The sequence below is a fragment of the Pleurodeles waltl genome, chromosome 6 (genome assembly GCF_031143425.1).
Source record: "Pleurodeles waltl isolate 20211129_DDA chromosome 6, aPleWal1.hap1.20221129, whole genome shotgun sequence".
Classification (NCBI taxonomy): domain Eukaryota; kingdom Metazoa; phylum Chordata; class Amphibia; order Caudata; family Salamandridae; genus Pleurodeles; species Pleurodeles waltl.
The window spans coordinates 1,272,559,453-1,272,581,879 of NC_090445.1; the positions used below are offsets into that span (position 1 = coordinate 1,272,559,453).

The 22,427-nt window shown below is 41.7% G+C and overlaps 1 protein-coding gene across 1 annotated transcript in view; it reads right to left on the reverse strand.

The window, feature by feature from the left end:
• Positions 1–22,427, reverse strand: part of SGPL1 (sphingosine-1-phosphate lyase 1) — a 434,641-nt gene that overhangs the window by 221,218 nt on the left and 190,996 nt on the right. Inside the window, exon 6 of the mRNA XM_069240571.1 lies at positions 5,439–5,567. Coding sequence (XP_069096672.1) covers positions 5,439–5,567 — 129 coding nt within the window. The remainder of the gene's footprint in view (positions 1–5,438; positions 5,568–22,427) is intronic.

Here is a 22,427-nt window from a genome sequence, read left to right on the forward strand (position 1 = left end):
CCTCGCTCTCGCCGCCGTCCCTCGCATCCGCCGCTCCACAGCAGGTGGGAGGTCCTTCTCCTACCTGGCAGCCAAGACTTGGAACACCCTCCCCACCATCCTCAGGACCACTCCGTATTCCGGAGACTCCTCAAGACCTGGCTCTTCGAGCAGCAGTAACCCCTTCCCCCTAGCGCCTTGAGACCCGCACGGGTGAGTAGCGCGCTTTATAAATGTTAATGATTTGATTTGAACTGTTTTAATAAATGAAGAAGCCTTTCGATTGTGCCATGCAATTCATTATTTTTGCAAAGGTGTCAATTGGAAATCATCACCCAATAAAACACTAAAGTCGAAGGCAGCTACAATCTTACAGTATGATGTGAACTTTTTTTTAACAGTAACTTCAACAAGCACTGGCAAAGCCAACAAATTTCTCCTCTGGGGCCTATTGGCTTTGCCTATGGATTTTAGTGATGTTTAATAGCGTGGCTACAGAGTAAACAAAAAAAGTCAATATTTATGACCCGTCCACCCACCTAATTTTATAGGCGAGTGCAACACTAATATCAAGCCCACAAAATGACACAGACACTTCTTTTATTCCTTTTTATGTACCAATCCGAGTTGGATCGATAGTTAAAAAACAAAACGAAGAGCAAAAGCACGTTTTCGTTTTTTGAGGCACAGGAGGAAGCAATAAGGAAGCAACTCAGGTGAATCAACAAGAGGCATAAGCCATGTGTGGGGAGAGACAGCACTACAGAGAACGAGAGAAAACCAGAGAAGCAACAATGGCGAAAGAGGAGGGTGGAGCATGAGGGGAAAAGAAGCATATGGGCTATAGAGAGGAATATAGAGCTGTTGGGGAAGAATTAATGCGGAGGAAAAATCAAGGTGAGAGGAGTGGGAGAAAGTACACAGGATAGAGAGAGCAAAACAGAGCATGGCGGGAGTGGGTGGGGGAGAGCACTATACAAGCGAGACAGCTGGAAAACACATGCACTCATGAAGTGCATAACCAAAATGAATAAAGTAGTGTTTAAAGAGTGAGCAGAGGAGGACACTACACAAGAAGAAAAAGTAAAAGCCCACACAAGCTGATGAATAAAAGCCAACCAAATGAAACTGAGTATAAAGCCAGCCTATGGTAAGCAACAGGCGGGCTCAGAGCCCAATGCAAGCTGATAATAGGTCTTTTCTCCAACTTAAACATTTCGTTGTCTGGTAGGCAAAGACTAAAAAGGAGACAGGAAATAAATAACTATTTAATTGTGTAACTGAGCACCCAAAGTGCTGGCTAAATAAATAGAAGTTGTTTAAAGATAATATAAAAAAAAAAGAGTGCACTCTGAAGCAACTTTATCACTGTAGAGTAAGGAACTAATTTTAAGCATATGTGACCAAAAAGCACAAACTTTGTGCCAATGGGTTATTAAGTGGGCTGACCCACTGTCGCATACTATATGCTGTGGTGGGCAGAAGAATGTAGCCTGCTGACCTATGTACGTTTATTGTGTATGAAACTTTTTGGAAAAATGCTGAAATTATCTTGTGCTTTATAAAGCGGTTAAAATGCAGGAAAAGGTTTGTCTGGCACCTAAAATAACACTTTCAGCTTTTTGTGAATATGTATTTTAACATATGAGTATCTCAAAATCCAATGGTAAAGTACTGTGTTAAATATGTGAATGGAGACATGATTCTTCAGACCTTAGAAAGATCCCCCATTGGTCAGCAAAGCTTTAACAAATCTCAAACATAAAAAAATACATATTCAAAGTTTCAAAAACCCAGACAGTGGCAACTCGTTAATCCACTGCAACCCAACAACAGCTTATAATAGACTGAAATATATGACTGGCTATCATGACAAACGTTAATGTGTGAAATTGCCGTGTGTGATTGGGAGGCTGCGGGCTGCAACATTAATTATTCATATGTTATGCAGAAACCGAAGCTGTGGAAAAGGGTGCCTGTATTGTATCTAATGCTGCTTTGAGGTTCTTGGCAGCAGCAACTATACTGGATGAGCGCACGCAATGCTAATATTTCATAGCCAGGTAAACGCGAACTGAGAGCAGGGGAATGGGAGGAAAACTGCTGAAGCACCTACACTGGCAAATATGAACAAGGTTTAGACACTAAGGGCCAGATGTACAACCATTCTGTTTTGTGCCTCGCAAATTGCAAGTCGCAAAACAAAATGTACAACAGTGTCAACCACACTGTTTACGATTCGCAAATGGGTCGCAAGGGACCTGCCTCATTAATATTCATGAGGTGGGTCACAAATTGCGACCCATTTGTGAATGGCAACAATCACAAGAATGGTGGCCTGCTGGGCTCAGCAGACCACCATGTCCGTGACTGCTTTGTCAATAAAGTAATTTTTTGTTTTTTTAAATGCAGCCCGCTTTCCTTAAAGGAAAACGCGATGCATTTAAAAAACAAAAATGAAAAGTTAGCTTTTAATTTTTTTTTAGAGTAAGCAGTGGTCCGTGGGACTACTACCTGCTCTGAAAAAATGTTGGTGCCCACAGTCACAAAAGGGAAAGGAGTACCGTTTCCAAATGGGCTTCCACTGATTTGGAATTGGTGTTAACTGTGATTGTTTTGCGACCGCATTGAAGGTCACAGAACAATCATACACGGGCCTGCAAGTCGCAGTTAGGAGGGGACACCCTTGGAACACCTCTTTCTGATTGTGAGCCGCAATGCTGTTATTGTCTTGCAAAATGGGAATAGTACATCTAACAAGGCGATTTTGCAGTTTGCGAGTGCAAAACTGTGTTGTACATATGGCCCCAAGAGACCCTCAGTATAACTGCACAAAAACACCCATAGTTTCTTCCAGCAAGTCTGCACAATGCTAACAGACTGTCTGAATACTTAAACAAATCAAGCACTGGCAATGCCAATAGGTCTGGCTTTAAAGGAATGTGGTATGGTTATGTGAATCATTACAAGTAAATAACATATAAATGGATATGTATTTCTGTGGAAGCAAAGAAGTGTAGAATAAGATCGGTGTAGGTTACAAAGGTCAGGTGACAGTTGAACTGTGAAGCTGAAACTAAACATCCATGTAGGTTAATGACTGTCCTTTCCCCATCTGTGCTGCTGCCAGAGAAAAGCACCATGAATTGGCTACTTAGCAAAAATACTTTAAAAGCATTACAGTGTAATGTGTGCACCCCTGTAGGTTCCAGCTCATGTAGCTGGATAAATAAGCAAAATGATCACAGCTGTGTAGAAGGCAAGCCCTTTTTGCAAATGCACACAGCATCTGCTCAATCAAATCATGTACTACTAGCTTCATGTGGGCAGAGTCAAAGCCCATCTATGGTGATGCTCCCATAGTTGTCTGGTGATGGCAGTGCTGTCATGCTATACAAAAATTAAATAGCTGCCATAGACTGACGATAACTTCGTAATAGAAATACTTGGATTTTAAAACCAAGGCAGAGCTATTACTTTATTTGCTTATTAAAAATAAGTAGCCCATTGCAAACAGATGTGCTGTTAGTATCTTCAGTTCCTCAGTCAATACTGAGTTACATAAAATTCAACGCCTTGCCTTAATTAACTTTTCATGCACCACAACCAGGAGTTTCCCCCAGCACTATAGTCTTTGGTCTCTATTGTTCACAGCCCCTAAATCAATAAAACCTTTTCTACTTCCACATTCCCAACCTACATCCACTGCATCCCACCTCATAAGTACCATCACTGCTTTCACTCCACAGCTGGAATGGTATTGTTTTTGTTCCAAATTAATGCACCCAACATAATGTCAGCAATCAGCATTTCATTCTCTGCTACACAAAGCCTACTTTGAACTTAATCTCCACTTCTTATCAAGATTTAAAGAGTGGAAGTTACAAAAAGAAAGAGGAGAGAGGATCCTTTTATTCTGTTCTTTCAGATTCCCCATCACTCTACAAGAAACTATACCCACATTGTCTCTCTTGTTCAGTTGAGTGCCACTTGCTCCGCATCAATGCTATGTAACTACAGTCTCTACCTAAAACATGCTCATCTTCCTACTATGTCAGAGTACTCCACAGAAAAGTCAGACACCTAACAAACGGGAAAACAGCTGGAAGTGTGATCTCGACAAAGCCTTTCCTGCTTCATCCTCACTGTCAAATTTACTGCAGGCCAGATTTAAAGGCAACACATACAACCCTGTTTTTTGACTGGAGGAGACCTCCACTGTACACCACAGATAATGATGCCAGAGGACACCTGTGCTTTATGACGCATGGCCACCTTAGGTCACCCCCACTTCGGTGTTTAAATTGATAAATGCGTTTAGAGAAAAAGACTGGGAGGTTTGGCCTGGAAATATGTAAGCTGAAAGTGGTCACAACTCATACCTACAATTATACCTTTATGTTCGAGCTAAAAACATTGATAAAAGGCTGCTGGTGATTAAAACTAGTCACATATATGTTTCTGTACTGCAAGTAGTATATGGTTTCTTTCTATATTTGGCATTGCACATTCTTAATGTGGTGCACTAACTGCATCTTCAGCTTTACCACTCTGAGTTTTAACTGCATTGTACAGAGCCAGTCTCTGATTGTGGAACATTTTAAGAGATGCAGGTCTGTCAATCAATGTCAATCCATAAGTGACATTTGTTTTAGATCAGTGGCTATTAACCTGCGGTCTATGATGCCTTCTCAGTGGTAGGTGACTGAGGAGAAAAATATTAGTAGAAAAATAAAGTATATATATACACAAGTAATAAAGCAAAATTTGAAAATGTAAAACGATCAGTAAATGAGAAGGAATTTGAAATTTTAGGCCAAAAATTATATTGTGTCCTTATTTTGATTCATGGGAATAGTGTAAGTATAGCAAATGCGATCTAGTATGCAAAAATGGAGGCCTCAAGCAAAGCACAGATAAAGAGAAAGCAGACCCTAGAAGCAAAGAATAAAGTGATACGTGAGGCAAACACAGATCCAATTTTCTAGAAAAAGAATTGTGAACTTGTTTGATTTATACTTAGGTCTGTAATTCTGTATATTGTTTTGAATTCAAATTGTAAAATTAGGCAGGTGGCAGTTCCTGGCTTCCAACAATAATTCAGCAGGAGGATGGAGAGTGTCCACAGACTTCAAACGATTAAGAGCCAGTGTGTTAGATTGTAACATCATTCTGGGATACTGGAGTCAAAAAGGTCAAATGTACTTTTTCCATCAGTGATAAATTTATTTTATCATTTAAATTCTTACATGTGCCTCACACCTACATTAAACAACCTTGTTACTAAATGAATAAATGTGCACCAGAAAAACAACTAATGAAGGAAAATCATTCATCTTAAAGCAAAAGGGGCAGTGTGGGCAAATAAAATTAAACAATCCCACGTTGAATTCAAAATTGTGACTGGTTGCCAATATAAATTCCATATCCAGGAATTTTAAAAAACATCAAAAACTTACTGTTCCACAGGAGTTTGGGCCGCCATTAAACAAAGTGCATGACATCCGAACAACCTCTGCTTCCATCTTCCTCACTCCTGGAAAGACATCCGGGTGCAGAGGGTTTGTCCAAGCAAATTGCCCATATGCCTAGATAAAGACACAAATAAGCATTTGTTTCTGCAAAGGTTCTTTGAGAATTGTGTTGTAAATTCCATGTAAATGTACTAGAACTTTAGAAATAACATCATATATCGTTTACCTCTTCAGTAGTAAACATTTTTGTTAATGTACTTCAGGGTCCTGGGATATATTACCAGGTATTCTGCAAATATAGCTTGTAGTTCCCATCTGCCTTTTTTAGTTATTGATTATTTTCAGTCTTACGGGAACCTGCTTACAAAACTGCCAGCTCACACCGTGACACCATTTGTCACACAAAACCAGCTCCCTTAACATGGTCACTCAGTGAGGAGCCAATATCACATGGTGTCAGGGATGACCAGCTAGGAAACACTAAAAACAGTGGATTTCCAGCTCTTCTTTGGAGGCTGTGAACAGCTGATGTCCATTAACCGCTTTAGTGCGGGCGTCAGCCACTGGCCAACGCCCACACTACCTCCATGGTGCGGATCACGACCAGTGGCCGACAGCAGAGAGGGGGTTAATAAATAGTCCGGGAGGCACAGAAGATCTTCTGTGTCTCCCCTTGACCCTCCCCACCCCTCACGAGGCACGCTGACGTCACTATCGGTTTTCTCTACCTGAGCAGGAAGCGGCCTTGCGGTCGCTTCCTGCTTCGGTGAAGGCCGCTTGCTTCCTGCTCCGGTGGGGAAAACAGCCCCAAATGATCTTCCCGATGTTCGGAAAGGCCTCGTCTGAAAGGGGTGACTCTCCCTCCCCTGGTCCTGGGCTGGCGTCCATATATGGAAACATACCAAACCCACACATTTCTGGAAACTAGATATCTGGGGAAGTCCACAGAGGAGTGACTTGTGTAGATTCCCAAATGTTTTCTTACCAAGAATACCCTGCAAAGCCGACATTTTGAATGAAAGCACAATTTTTTCTTACATTTGTGTTACACAAACTACAGGAATATGCTGGGATCCACAAAATTCCTACCACCCAGTGTTTCCCCACCTGTCCTGATAAAAACGCTACCCCACTTGCGTGCCTGCGTCAGGAATGGATCACCCCAGGGTCAACATTAGCCCTCTTGTAAAGACCAGCATTGACCGTTTTGTGATCTATTCCTGTCGCGGGTACTAGGCTTATGTTGTATTCTAGAACACATGGGTTCTAGAGTGATTCAGCTGGAGGTTGGATCGGCAGACGTTGAGAGCTGTGGCGTCTGTGCAGATGGGCTGTCGGGCTTCTGTCAGGTGGTTGGGCCGCTTTAAGAGGAACTTAAGAATTACAAACAAAGAACTTTATAGAAGAGCCTATTGCCTACCTTCGTTGACATGCCGCTTCAACACTGGTGACGAGGATGGGATGCAGTTGATCCGGCCCAACACATTCTGCTCGACAGCAGCGTGGGATTAATTTGGTCCGACGGTGAGGCGAGGCCCCTGCTCCTGGCCTGCCTCTCCAATTCCATCCGGCAGTGAGGATTGAGTATTTTTTGTTTTCATATTTCATTTCCTGAGTGTACGCGACATTCGCACACCACCCAGTAGTTTTAAATGTGGTGCATGAGGTATTTCGCCTCCGCACGCGTCATCGCGTTCCGTGCTGTTGCTATATGTACATAGCAACGGAGAGCAGGCACGGTTTGAGTTATTTTTCTTTTTTTCACTTCCCGAGTATCCGGGACGCTCGCGCACCACCCAGTAGTTTTTCAAAGTGGTGCATGAGGGAATTCGTCCTATATAAGCGTCATAGCAACGGAGAACGCGAAGGAATCCTTTACACACGCGTCAGCTCTCTGTGCTGTTGCTATATTTATATAGCAACAGAGTATACGCACGGAGTGCCAACTGGAACCTCGCACATCATTTCCTCAATCCGCTCACCGTCTACACTGGTTGCTGTGTTTACATAGCAACGGAGTCTTACTTACTTTGTGACGCCTGCTGTTTTCTTCTGGTGAAAAAGCCTCTTGGTTGTCGTGCATAATTTTTTTTCTCTTGTCTTCTTTTTGTTTTTTTTCTTCTTCAACGCTGATGTACACAGCTTCCTGAACTTTGTGTGTACGTTTCAGTCAGTACTTCGCTGATGCACACAGCTTTACTCAAGAACTTTCACAAACTTTCAATTCTTCTTTCACTGACGTGACATTCACACAATTTTAATATACACTCTACTGATGGACATGCACAATCTTTGTTTTTTTCTTCCGCTGTTGTGCACAGCATAATTTCATGTTTTTTCAGTCTTGCTTACTAAGTATTGTAGTCTAGTGTGCAGAAGGTCTTCTTTGTTCTGAAAATGCAAAATGTAACCGCGCCTCCATTTTTTCTATCTTCTCCAGGGGAACCTCCCATTAAATAGGTGAAATGGAAGAAATTATTTGAGCGATATGCCAAAGTATGTGGTACGTCACTAAGTGCTGAATGACGTACTACTTTATTACTTCACTGTTTGGGATCGGAAGGCCAAGAAGTATTTGATCATCTTCCAGATATTCCAGACAGTGAAGCAATAGATCTTAATGAATTTTAAATTTGTATACGTAAATTAGATATCCACTATCTTCCTAAAGTGAGTACCATCTTAGAACGTTATTATTTTGGGAAAAGACTGCAAAGGGAGGGTGAATCAGTGGAAGAGTATGTAACAGATCTCAGACGTCTTTCCTCTTCGTACAAATTTGCGTCACTCACTGATGAGAGAATAAGGGAACAATTCATGTTGGGTTGTAACATAGAGAAGGTTCGGGAGGAATTGTGGCTTAGAGACGAGCCCTCTCTGGACAATGTTCTGATGGTTGCGAAAAGAATTGAACACACTTTGAAATGCGTGGACGTCATTAAAAAGGTTTCCCCTGGTGTAGAATCCTCTGGGGTGGTTTGTACTGTAGCAGAAAATAATAAGAAAAGCCTTTATACTAAAAAGAAAGGGTTAGAGTCTTCTCCTACTGTGAGAGAGAAAAGGTGTTTTCGATGTGATAAACAGGGAAACTTTGCTAATGATAAGAAATGTCCAGCTCTCAGAACAGTATGTACATTTTGTAAGAAGCAAGGACACTTTGCTTCTGTCTGCAGGTTATGAAAAGCCAAGTCAAGTGTACATGATGTTCACACTGATTTTGATGAAGTACTAGACTCTAAAAAATTTGGATGGTGGACAAATTGTTCTTTAGGTTGGGAGGAATAGAGGTCCTCTTGATTTTATTTAGTGGAAGGAATGCAGACACAGGAGTTGTTTGATTCTGGGGCTAAGATCACCATTGTCTCCAAGGATTTTTTATTTCGTTGTCTGAAAGGTAACATCAATCTTCTCAAACCTGACATCAAACCATGTGCTTATGGGGGTGAAGTAATTCAAATATATGGATACTTCATAGGTCTAATTGAATACAAAGGACGTTTTACGTCTGGTAAGATATATGTGTCTAAAAAGGGTGACAGCATCATTAGCTGGTGGCATCAAAAGGACCTTGGATTGCAATAGTGTTGATCCTATCATTTTGAAAGGCATTTCCCATGTTGAGTCTGTGTCACATCAGGACTCTGAATTCAATTTGCAACAAGCCTTGTCTCAAGAATTTTCGGGTGTTTTCAGAAATGAGTTAGGTTGCTTAAAAGATTATCAGCATGACATTAAACTTCTTCCAGGTTCTATTCCTTTCTGTAGTAAAGTTAGAGATGTTCCAATTAATGTCAGAGAAGAGATGCTGAATGAATTGAATAAGCTAAAGTCACAAGGCATCATTGAGGAGGTTGAAAGCACTGCTTGGTTGGCCCCAGTAGTTACAGCTAGGAAATCCAATGGTTCACTCAGTTTATGTGTTGACCTCAGACAGTTGAACAAATGTGTGGCTGTAGATAGGTACCCATTACCTAATATTGGCCAATTACTAATGATGATAGGAGATGCCAAGGTATTTAGAACTATCGATCTGTCTTCGGTTTATCATCAAATCCAACTTTCTGAAGCTTCTATGGATCTCACAGCCTTCATAACACCTTTTGTCACGTTTAGGTATACCAGACTTCCGTTTCGTTTAATCTCGGCGGAGTCTGTATTCCAGAGGGTCATAGAGAGGATCCTGAGAGGTTTAGAAGGGGTTTGTGTATACCAGGATGATGTTCTTGTCTATGGGAGAGATCATGCCGAACATGATGTTAGGGTCCGACAAGTGTTAAGGAGAGTAAGTGATCACAATTTAACAGTCAAATTGGAGAAGTGCAAATTTGGTACCAAGCCTATTGACTACTTAGGCCACATCATAACAGGTGAGGGTGTTGCCCCCAAAGCTGATCTTGTCAACACAATTCAGGCGATAGTGTCCCCTTCCACAAAAGAATAGCTCATGAGGTTTTTTAGGAATGGTTGAATACTACCACAAATTTGTTAAGAATTTTGCCGAGATCACCTATAACATGAGAGGCCTTTTAAGAAAAGGAGTTGACTTTGTATGGAGTGAGTTGTGTGAAAAGGAATTTAATTTGATCAAGGAGAAATTATCTTTAGCTCCTTGTCTCAGAAACTTTGACCCAAAAAATAATTCCATAATCATGACTGATGCCAGCTTTACCGGGTTGGGAGCGGTATTATAACAGGGTGGTTGTGGGCCCCAGAATACCATAATGTTTTTGTCCAAGAGTCTCAAAGGTGCTGAAAATAAGTATTCAGTGATAGAAAGAGAAGAGTTAGCTGTACATTGGGCCATCAAGAAATTGAGAAATTGTCATTCATTGTCAGAACGGACCATAAACCTTTGTGTGAGGTTTTCAATAAAAAAGGGGTGGATTCTATTTCCTCTAGAATCTCCAGGTGGGTGGTTGACCTCCAAGAATTCAATTTTGAAGTGAAATACATTCTCGGAGTTGAGAATGTGATAGCAGACACCCTATCCAGATTAGTTTCTGAAAAGACCTCAGTTTCTTGTGATGATGGGGTATGTGAAGAAGGAGTAGATTTTGTTTGCGAGATCAACCAAGCTGTGATTTCGGAGGAGAGATGGCACCTTGAATTGGAAGGTGATTCTACTTTACAGGGTGTAATTGATCTCATCATAAGTGGATGGAAACACAAACACCAAGGTGGAGATAAGTGTAAGGAGTTTTGGCTTATAAAAGACCAGTTGGCGACCAGAGATGGGTTACTGTTACGTGGTACAAGATTAGTACCTCCAACCAAACTAAGAAAAGAGCTACTGGATTTAGCTCATGAGGGACACTCTGGGATCTCTAAGACGAAAGAGAGATTGAGATCTAGTTACTGGTGGCCTGGTATGGATATCCAAGTTGAACGTCTAGTGAGGGAATGTGTGAAATGTTCTGAGAGTGAGAAAAGTATGAAACCAACCCATGGTGTTGAGAAATCGGCCTGAAAAGCCGTGGAAGTATGTTGCCTTGGATATACTTGGTCCTGTACATGGAAGTGGTCAAGAAATGTACATCATCGCTGTAATCGATATATTTTCTCGTTGGCCAGAAATTCATTTCTCTAAAGGTATTGAAACTAAATGTGTGATAAGCTTTTTCAAAGATCTATTTCTAAGGGAGGGCTTACCTGAAACTCTTCTTACACATAATGGAGTTCAACTTGTTTCCAGGGAGATGGAGGACTTTCTTCGGCTATGTGGGATCAATCATAAAAAAGTGCTCTTTACCATCCAGAAGCCAATGGTATGGTTGAAAGGTTCAACAGGACCTTGAAGGAAACCATAGCACTAGCCAAGAATAACAACAAGAACTGGAAAGATGAGGTCATTAAGAGAGTTAGAATATATAGAATGACTCCACATACAACAACTGGGGTATCACCGTTTGTCTTGTTTCAAGGAAGGTGTCCTAACACTGTTCTAGAACCAGGTTGGGTGAACAGATTTTTGAATAATGGGGTGCGTATTGATAAAAATATCTATAGAAAGGAGAGAGCACTATCCAAAGTGAGGAAAAGCAAAGTCCATTTTGATTGTAATCATGCGGTTAAGGTGACCAAAGTGAAAGTTGGGATTTGGTTATGATAAAACGCCCTGGTCTGTCTATTGGTGGGAATATGTTATCCAAACCCTTAAAAGTCATTAAGACATTTACCAATGCTGTAAAAACCTGTGACCATCTTGTGTGGAATCTGAATAGAGTGGTTCTATAAAAGGGTGGAGTGGTACAGGAAAGTCAAGATGATCACGAAGACTCGACCAAAGTAGAAAGCAATCCTGGAAACAGAGTGTTGGAAGTCAAAATTTTGCTGAGAAACTCTTCTAGGAAAACGCAGAGCCCTGCCTATCTTAAAGACTATGTGTAACTTACGTATTTCAATATCTTTTTGTTTTTTGTATGGAACTTTTGTTGTTCATTTTCTCCTTTGTTTTGTTTTCTCACATGTTATTCTGCACATTCTTATGTGTTGTTTGATGGTTGTTGTAAGGGGGATGTGTTGTATTCTAGAACACCTGGGTTCTAGAGTGATTCAGCTGGAGGTTGGATCGGCAGACGTTGTGAGCCGTGGCATCTGTGCAGACGGGCTGTCGGGCTTCTGTCGGGTGGTTGGGCCGCTTTAAGAGAAACTTAAGAATTACAAATAAAGAACTTTATAGAAGAACTTATTGCCTACCTTCGTTGACGTGCCACTTCAACACCTTACTTACACAACTGAGTAATCATTTTTATTGGGAGACTTAGGGGACTACTGGGTGGAAGGAAATTTGTGACTCCTCTTAGATTGCAGAACTTTCTATCACCGAAAGGTGAAGAAAAACTGTTTTTTGGGAAGGTCGCGCTTAGGCCCTCATAACTTTTTGTTCACATAAGCTACCCACGCCAAATTTGCGTCCTTTTTTTCCAACATCCTAGGGATTCTAGAGGAACCCAGACTTTGTGGGTTCCCCAGAAGGAGGCCAAGAAATTAGCCAAAATACAGTAAAAATTTCGTTTTTTTCAAAAAAATTGGAAAAAGGTGCTGCAGAAGAAGGCTTGTGGTTTTTCCCCTGAAAATGGCATCAACAAAGGGTTTGCAGTGCTAAAATCACCTACTTCCCAGCTTTCAGGAACAGGCAGACTTGAATCAGAAAACCCAATTTTTCAACACAATTTTGGCATTTTACTGGGACATACCCCATTTTTACGATTTTTTGTGCTTTCAGCCTCCTTCCAGTCAGTGACAGAAATGGGCATGAAACCAATGCTGGATCCCAGAAACCGCAACATTTCTGAAAGGTAGAATTCTGAATTCAGCAAGGGGTAATTTGTGTAGATCCTACAAGGGTTTCCTACAGAAAATAACTGAAAAAGAAAAGTATTGAAATTGAGGTGAAAAAAACATAATTTTTTCTCTACGTTTTACTCTGTGACTTTTTCCTCCAATGTCAGATTTTCGAAAGCAATATACCGTTACGTCTGCTGGACTCCTCTGGTTGCGGGGATATATAGGGCTTGTAGGTTCATCAAGAACCCTAGGTACCCAGAGCCAATAAATGAGCTGCACCCTGCAGCGCGTTTTCATTCTATACCGGGTATACAGCAATTCATTTGCTGAAATATAAAGAGTGAAAAATAGCTATCAAGAAAACCTTTGTATTTCCAAAAAGGGCACAAGATAAGGTGTTGAGGAGCAGTGGTTATTTGCACATCTCTGAATTCCGGGGTGACCATACTAGCATGTGAATTACAGGGCATTTCTCAAATAGATGTCTTTTTTACACACACTCTTATATTTGGAAGGAAAAAATGTAGAGAAAGACAAGGGGCAATAACACTTGTTTTGCTAATCAATGTTCCCCCAAGTCTCCCGATACACGATACAAATGGTACCTCACTCGTGTGGGTAGGCCTAATACCAGCGACAGGAAACGCAACATGGACACATCACATTTTTACATTGGAATCTGACGTGTTTTTGGAAAGTGCCTAGCTGTGGATTTTGCCCTCTAGCTCAGCCGGCACCTAGGGAAACTTACCAAACCTGTGCATTTTTGAAAACTAGAGACCTAGGGGAATCCAAGATGGGGTAGCTATCAGGCTCTGACCAGGTTCTGTTACCCAGAATCCTTTGAAAACCTCCAACTTTGGCTAAAAAAACACTTTTTCCTCACATGTCGGTGACAGAAAGTTCTGGAATCTCAGAGGAGCCACAAATTTCCTTCCACCCAGCGTTCCTCCAAGTCTCCCGATAAAAATGGTACCTAACTTGTGTGGGTAGGCCTAGCGCCCGCGACAGGAAATGCCCCAAAACGCAACGTGGACACATCACATTTTTTAAAAATAAAACAGAGGTGTTTTTTGCAAAGTGCCCCCTTGGGGGCAGATTGACCAAAAATCGGCCGATCTGCCCCCAAAGCGGGCAGAAATGGCCTAAATACAATTTGCCCCTCCAGGGGAGCGACCCTTGCCTAAGGGGACGCTCCCCATCTGTAAAAAGAACAAAAATCCCCGGTGCCTAGTGGTTTCTGCCCCCCGTGGGGGCAGATCGGCCTAATTAAAATAGGCTGATCTGCCCCCATGGGGGGCAGAAATGGCCTAAAATAAATTTGCCCCCCAGGAGAATGACCCTTGCCTAAGGGGTCACTTCTGTTACGTGAAAAACAAACAAAAAAAAATCCCTGGTGTCTAGTGGTTTGCCTCATAAAAATAGGCCAATCTGCCCCCAAGGGGGGCAGAAATGGCCTAAATATAATTTTCCCCCTAAGGGAGCGACCCTTGCCTAAGGGGTCGCTCCCCACCTCAAAAAACAAAAACTAAACAAAAAAACTAAAAAAATTTTTTTTATCCCTGGTGCCTAGAGGTTTCTGCCCCCCCTGGGGGCAGATCGGCCTAATAATAGGCCGATCTGCCCCAGGGAGGGGCAGAAAAGGCCTTAAAAAAAATGCCCCCTCTGGGAGCGACCCTTGCCCAAGGGGTCGCTCCCTTTATGCCAGTTTCATTTTTGAAAAGACATCCCTGGTGTCTAGTGGGCGTTTTGACAGCCGGATTGTGCTGCCAAAACGCAGAGAGAGACTGCAAAGGGAAGGAAATACATTTCCTTCCCTTTGAAGCCTCTCTGCCTCCTCCACGTGATCGGAAGAGAAATGCTTTGCATTTCTCTTCTGATCATCGCGCTGGAAGCTGAGCTTCCAGCGCGAAGGAGGAGGCATTGTGATTGTCAGCGCGCACTCTCGCGCTGACGTCACGGGGGTTGGGGGTGGAAGGGGAAGGGCTTCCCCTTCCATCCCTGACTTGGGGGGGGAACCCCACAGAGGGAGCGCTAGCGCTCCCTCTGGGCTGGGTGCCCAGTTCGTAATGGTTAAGTCCTGGGCACAGCAGCACTGTGCCACAGGACGTAACCATTACGTCCTCGGCACAGAACCGGTTAAGTAATCAAGATGTTTTCTGGACACCAACACTTTACAGATGGTGGCAAGTTATTGAAAATGGGTTAAATGACATGTTGCATTCTAAAGCAAAGGCTTTTGTTAGAGAAATTCTGTGCATAGATCAATTAGGCATTGCAAGCGTATATTAACTTGATAAAATTAGTCTGTGAATCACAGTCAGTCAGTCAAAAGGATATGTTTATTAAGATCTTAGGGCTCGTTTTAGATCTTGGCGGAGGGGTAAACTCTGTCACAAACATGACGGATATCCCAACAACCGTACTACGATCACCACAGGGTATAATGTAATTGTAATACTGCAAACTGGATTTCCTTCATGAGCACCTTATGAAGTCTATCATAGCAACCAAGGCTATCTCGGTGCTGTGATCTGAATCGCAATTGTGATGGGTCCAAAATCTTGTTTTCTTCAAGATAATCTGTTTATTGATTAGACCTCCCAGCAGCTTGCCTATAAGTGGGAGCAGGGAAATGGGCTGGTAGTTTGTGAGGGGGGAGCCTTTTTCTGAATTGGCATACCCTGTGCAGATTTCCAGGCCAAAGGAGTTTTCCCTGTCTCTATTTATTAAATAGGGATTTGATTGCAGGAGCAATATGCCTAGACAACAGTGCTGAGATCCGTGGCGGACATGAAGCCAAAGGAGAGTCGGATTCAGCTTTGTCTAATGATTGTTGTATTTGCTCAAGTGAAAAAGTGTTTAACTTTCCCATGTTGTAACCACCATTGCCAGGTGGGAAGATGAAATTCAACTCTGCAATGGCTGATATGGCTGGCTAATAAAGTTTTGTTACACTAGCTTGATTTTATCCTCAAAAAAAGTCTGCAAGCGAGCTGCATAATTCTTGCAAGGCCTGAAGGGACTGATATGGTCTGATATCGCTGGCTAATAAAGTTTTGGTAAACTAGCTTGATTTTATCCTCTAAAAAGTCAGCAAGGGAGTTGCATAATTCTTGCAAAGCCTGAAGTGACTGAAGGTGTGAGGATTAATAAAATGATTAAGTTTTAAACATCTCTTTGGGGGAATTTACTGCCTGACCAATTTGATTGCTAATATAGTTTACGTGCAATTTTGATATTTCGGTAACACATTGTGTGTGTTTTTGTATGCTACTTTAACACTTAAATTAGTCAGGTGCCACTGTCTCTCCAACTTCTCACAAGCAGACTTCCTAGTCTCAACTTCGTGGTGTACTCTGGCGCGTGGGTCTTTGTTTGGTATTTGAATGTGCTTTCAAAGGGGCAATCCTATCAAAGGCAGAATTTAAGGCCTTATGATATTCTGCCAAGGTTTGATTAACTTCTGGGTCCTTGGAGGCAATGGCAGAATCAAAAACTCTGGAAAAAAAAAATCAGAAGAGACAACGCGATTTTCTTGTGACTCCTTTAATGCACAACTTTGATTTTTCAGTTCCCTCCGATTTGGGGATCTGAAAGTAGATCAAAGCAGAGTCTTTCCAAGAAAGGGGTATGGGTGACTCACAGGTTAAGATATTGGAATTGGTAAACATTAGGTCCAATGTGTGACCTGCCGAACGGGTGAGGCCTTTAATTTTTTGATGTAGGCCAAGTATCTCTAAATCTGATAAAAGCTATGCTACTTTTAAATCTAAGGGGTGTGCTACATGCTAGGTAAATTCACCCAGTAAAAGAAAGATTTGTGAAGACAGTACATACCTTGCAGTACATTCAAAAAGGTGGTGGCTAAAATCATTTCTATTCTCTTTTTTTTTTTTTTTTTTTTTTATTGGAAAGGTATCATACAACAAATACAAATAAGAAAATAAAGCAAATAACACCCAGCGGGGGATAAACCTTTGGAAGACAAATGTCCATCTCTTAAATGGTGACATACCATTTTGGTTTAAACATTTAAACATTATGAGCAAAAATCCAATCCTGAAATGCCCCCCATATTACCTTCCCTTTCCTCCTCGCATATTTCCCTTTCCGTTCATACAATGCTGTTTCCAAATAATACACTGACAATAATCTGGCCAACCATTGTTGCCAAGTCGGGGGTCGGACATTGAGCCAGGCGGATGCTATACATAATCGAAATACTGCCATAGCCACAAATATAAATGCTTCATAAAGATTGTCCGTATCACCCAACACCCCTAAAACCATTACCTCGGGGGTTAGGATTAGATCAAATCCCAGGACTTCTTTCAATACAGATTGAATGCCCTCCTTCAGATCCTTCAATTCCCCGCATGTAGCCATCATGTGTACAATATCTATTCCATACATTCTACATCTTGGACAGCTGGTTCCCAATAAACTGCCCCATTTAACAAGATGAGCTGGGGTATGATACAAATCAAACACAGTTTTATAATGTTGTGCTTGGAGGGAGGAAGAGAGTAGAATAGTGTGTCCCAATTCTAATGACCTTAGAAAGATTTTACTCCCGTCTTCCAGTTTCCTACTCCACTTTTCACAATTCTTCTCTAAATCATCGGGCTGTTCTAACATTAATAATCGATAGATTGACCTGATTGATATATTAGGATTAGTCACAATATCATCCAGCAATTAAACGCTCCTAAATCCCTGCACCCCTCCTGTTTTTCTTAAAAGGAAATCTCGTATCTGAAGGTATTTAAAAAAATCCCTACGCTCTAAACCATAACACTTCTGTAGATCGACAAATGCCTTAACCCCCGAGTTATCAAAGAGATTCCCCAACCTCTCTATACCTGCCGAAACCCAGCTTGCCATACATTTATCCTTGAATATGTCGGGGAGCAATGGGTTCTTTTTGATCATGGTATAACAATTATATCTACCAAAACCTTTCTTTTTATACCATGACCGCCAGCACTTATAGGCCGCCTCCAATACCTTATATCGAGTTTTCTTATAGTACCCGGGCTCATGAAAAGTTACCAAACATCCATTAGCTGTTGCACCCATCTGCAGCTCATATATATTAGGACTATCCTCTTCTGGAATCCCTCCTTTTTTAGAACCCCATAAAGGGCGCATATACTGAAAGGCTGCCGCCATTTGGTATAATTTTATATTCGGCAAAGACCACCCCCCCCTTTCTCGGGAAAGTGACATGAATTTACTTGCTCTTCTGCATTTACCATATGCCCAGATAAATCTCATAACCACTCTATCTATCTCTTTAAATCTCGAGTTAGTAAAGCTCAATGGTACAGCCCGGAACAAATACAACAGCTTAGAGAGGAAAATCATTTTTACCATATTACACCTCCCCATGATGGTTAAATGTAAATTATTCCATCTGCACATATCTTGTCTTGCTTTAGCAAGTATGGGATCCAGATTTAACTTAACAATTTCTCCTACTTGTGGCGTGATATCTATTCCCAAATATACTGCATGGTCGACCCTTCGTGTATCCTGAGTGCTGGTGTATTGATTAATCAATATCTGTGTTTTATCTCTGTTTAGACGATATCCAGAAAATCTTCCGAACTTCATTGACACCTTTTCAACCTCTCTCAATGCCGGATCAGGGGTGGGAGTTAGTATAGCAATATCATCTGCATATGCTAGAACTTTTATATCCCATCCCTGCCTATGAATTGGTGGAATCTTGCTGTTATCTTCAATCTGTCTAAGCAAGGGATCTATATAAACAGCAAACAGGAGCGGAGAGCATGGACATCCCTGTCTAGTACCTCTCTTAACCTGGACACTCTCCGATTGTCCCCCCATTAGTTGTATTTTGACTACCGGTGATCTATATAGAGCCCTTATTGCTGCAATAAATTTCTAGGGCTAGAAGGAACTAATATACGGACATATATGATCAATTTTTTGCGTGGTGCTTTTCCGGAGCTGGGGAATTGGAGCTGGGAGAATGAACTGCAGCGTGTACATAGGTTCCCACTAAACCGGCGGGAGGGGGGCCAACGTGCAGATTCCAAATATCCCAGAGCAATTTTAGTGTATTTTGGGAATTATTTATTGCGACAGGAGATCTTGGATAAAACCCGCCCAAATACCCCTCGCACTGTGGATGGGGTGACTTTTTTCACTCGACCTGATTTTTGTCATGCTACTGTTGAACGGAGATGGCGGCTCCGACAACTTATTAAACCAGTTCTAGAAAAAGGCGGGGAAGCGTATTTGCTGGCCCCGGCTCGCCTCAAAATAATATTGAATGGGAAAACAGAGATATTCACGTCAGAAATTAAAGCAAAAGAATATGTGAGGGGGGCCAGATAACGAAATAGAGTTTCTTGGTCAGCAAAAGTGCTCCGGTAACTGGTGGGTGGGTTCGCACTTTCACGACGCCAACATTCAGACCATGAGTGGTCTGATTGCTCTACAGGATGGGGGGCCAGTCTCAGGGAGGAAGTTAATACGGGAGGGGGGTGGGAGGGACTGGTCCAGGGAGGGGGGGGGAGGGAGGAAGGATGGCGGTTGGGGAGGGGGAAAGGAGGGAGGGGTCGGAGAGGAAGAGAAGAAGGATAGGCAAGGGAGGGAAAGGATGGAAAACGAGGGAGTAAAAAGGAAAGGGATGAAAGTAGGAGTGCAACAAGGGAAGCAACTGATAGCAGGGGCAGGAGAGACAAAAGGAGGGGAGCAAATTGAGTGGAAAATTCAAGATAAAGCACAGTCAGATATGAAAATCTGGGAGGACAAAAAGAGAGAAAGAAAGCCTAAAATAGAAAATGGCTAGACTTCGAATCGCTTCAGTTAATATTTGTGGGTTAAATGACTCTCGTAAAAGAAGTAGAGTAGTGGAGGAATTTAAAACTTTTAAAGCAGACATTTACTGTTTACAGGAGACACATGTGGAATATAGGAATGTCGGAATTCTGGGTACACTTGGTATGAAAGTAATTGCCCGAACAGAACAAGAGGTTAGAACTAAAGGGGTTGCGATATTAGATCGGACTAATAAATTGAATTTTGGTAGGCAAAAGGCAGATAGGGGAGGAAGATGGGTAATTGTAGAGTGTAGTTATGGACATGGTAGCTTTACACTCTGTTCCGTATACAGCACGGTCACAGATGACCCAATAGTTTTAAATACCCTGGCTATAGAATTAATAGGATGGGCTCCCCCGTATGTTCTTTGTGGCGATTGTAATTTGAATGGATCCTGGGAGGGACTACAGGATGTTTTAGTGCCTACAAAGAAATACCAAGGGCGGAAACCGCGAGTATATAATGCAATGGTCGCTATTCAGAAAGAACTAGGATTAGTGGACGCATGGGTGAGATTATGTAAGCCAGATCCTGGATATACCTATTACTCCGCCCCGCATATGAAAGTAGCACGACTCGACTATTTTCTGGTTTCCCCAGTACTATTAAACCAGGGTCAGATGGAGTTATATCCGCGGGTGGTTTCAGATCATAATCCCCTAGTACTAGAATTGGAGTTAGACGGGTTGGAACAAAAGGAGAGGAGATGGACATTTGAAAGAGGGCTTCTTAGGGACCCGGAATATTGTACGCATATGAGTAAGTGGATAGCCGAATTTCTGGGGTTTAACCAAGGGACAGCTCCGGTAGAGATAGTCTGGGACACTTTAAAAGCTGGAATACGTGGTGAAACATTGAGTTTTAGTATAAAAAAGCAAAAAAAGTACCCAAAACAGAGTAAAAGATCTTCAAATGAAACTGAGGGTATTGGAAAGACAGTTGGTTGTGGCGATAGAAACAGGGAGTGATGTTAAAAAGGTTCAGGAGGAAGTGGTAATAGCTAAAGCCGCAATTAACGAAACTATGACTCAAAGAATAGCAGAGAAATATCTTGCGCAGCGTTCATTAGGATACGAGTATGGAGAAAAATCCGGGCGTTTATTAGCAATACGGGCAAGCCAGAAAATAGCATCCGGGACTATTAGAGAGATTAAAGATTGGCAAGGACAAATGGTTGTAGAAGTGGATCAAATTAGGAGGGTTTTCCACAGATATTATACGGAATTGTATGATGACGCATCTATATACTCGGATGAAGAAATATTGAGATTTTTAACCCCCATTAAAGTTAATAAATTATCGGAGAGTGATACTTCATATCTAGGGGAACAAATAGATATCTCGGAAATTGACAAAGCACTGGGGGATTTAGCCACGGGTAAAGCTACAGGCCCCGATTCAATTCCTTTAGAGTTTTATAAAACATTTAAAGCCATATTGCTTCCGGTAATGATAGAACTGTTTATTCAGGTACAGAATGGAGGGGCAATTCCACCATCATGGGATACGGCTAATATAGTAATGTTTTTGAAGAAAGGGAAACTCGCATCAAACCCGGCGTCATACAGGCCAATTACACTAATCAATAGCGACACTAAAATATATTCAAAGATATTAGCCGCTCGACTATCTCTTGTGATCAGGAAGATAGTTTTTCCTAGTCAGCATGGGTTTGTGCCAGGAAGAGATACTACCGATCATATCCGAAAAGTTATTGCACTTTTGGACGCTACAGAAGTGGCCCAGGAGCCGATGGCAGTTGCATTATTAGATGCGGAAAAGGCGTTTGACCGGGTGAGCTGGAAGTATTTATGGCATGTAATGGAGTATTATGGGTGGGGGAGGAAATCATTTCTATTCTCAATGAAATTACCCTATATGGTACCTGATTTTACAATCTTGTTTTCACAGCATGGATTTACTCTGGATCAAAATTTCGGTACTGCTTGTCTAAGTGAGGGATTTGGCCCATAATCTCCTTTCCATGACTTTCACAGAAACTGTAGAGATGTTTTCCCACTTAGATACCACATATCCTGTTCCTTAGCACAACGTTATGTCAAAGTGTGCAGCCTAGACTGGGAGATACTGATTTCTAAGTCCCTGTCCCCTAGCATTATTGTTAACCTTCTGCATATTTCACCCACTGTCCTTCTAACCTCTTTTGCCCATCTCAACTCACTATGTTCAACCTAGTATTTTGGAGAGGGTGGAGATTTTTTTGACATCCTTCTCTCACCAATCCAGACCAAAATCTTACAACTCCGGTATAAGCTAAATAAATCCATGCAGTGAGCTGTGTTTCTATTCTTATGTCCTGTATGATAGTTGATGGAGGTAAGGATAGAAATTACATTAAACATTTCCCTGCCTCATAATTCCAGTCTAATGTACCACTTAGACTTAGTAATTCCACTCTATATTGGAAATGTGGACGGACCACAGAACTCTAAGCTGATATGTTTGGGCGTAAGGAGGGACCATCACATTCTCTATTAATTTTTTAACTCACCTACCGAGGGTAGTGCTGTATTTTTTAGAATTTCAAAATGATCTTTTAGGTAGTTTGAATTACCTGTTCCCAGTACCTGCCATGCCATTTTATCTATATTAACTAATAGTTTCTTCCTAATATAATATTCATGAAACACCTTCAATTTCATTTACAAACCTATTTCTGTCATGTCCATAATAACAAAACTTCCTACCTATAAAAGACATAGAACATGCACAACAATCATTTTGGGGCTTAAGCCCATGGCTTCTTTTTAAGTTGTAAATCTGCTAAAAATATAGAAAATAACAGAGGGGCCAATATGAAACCCTGGT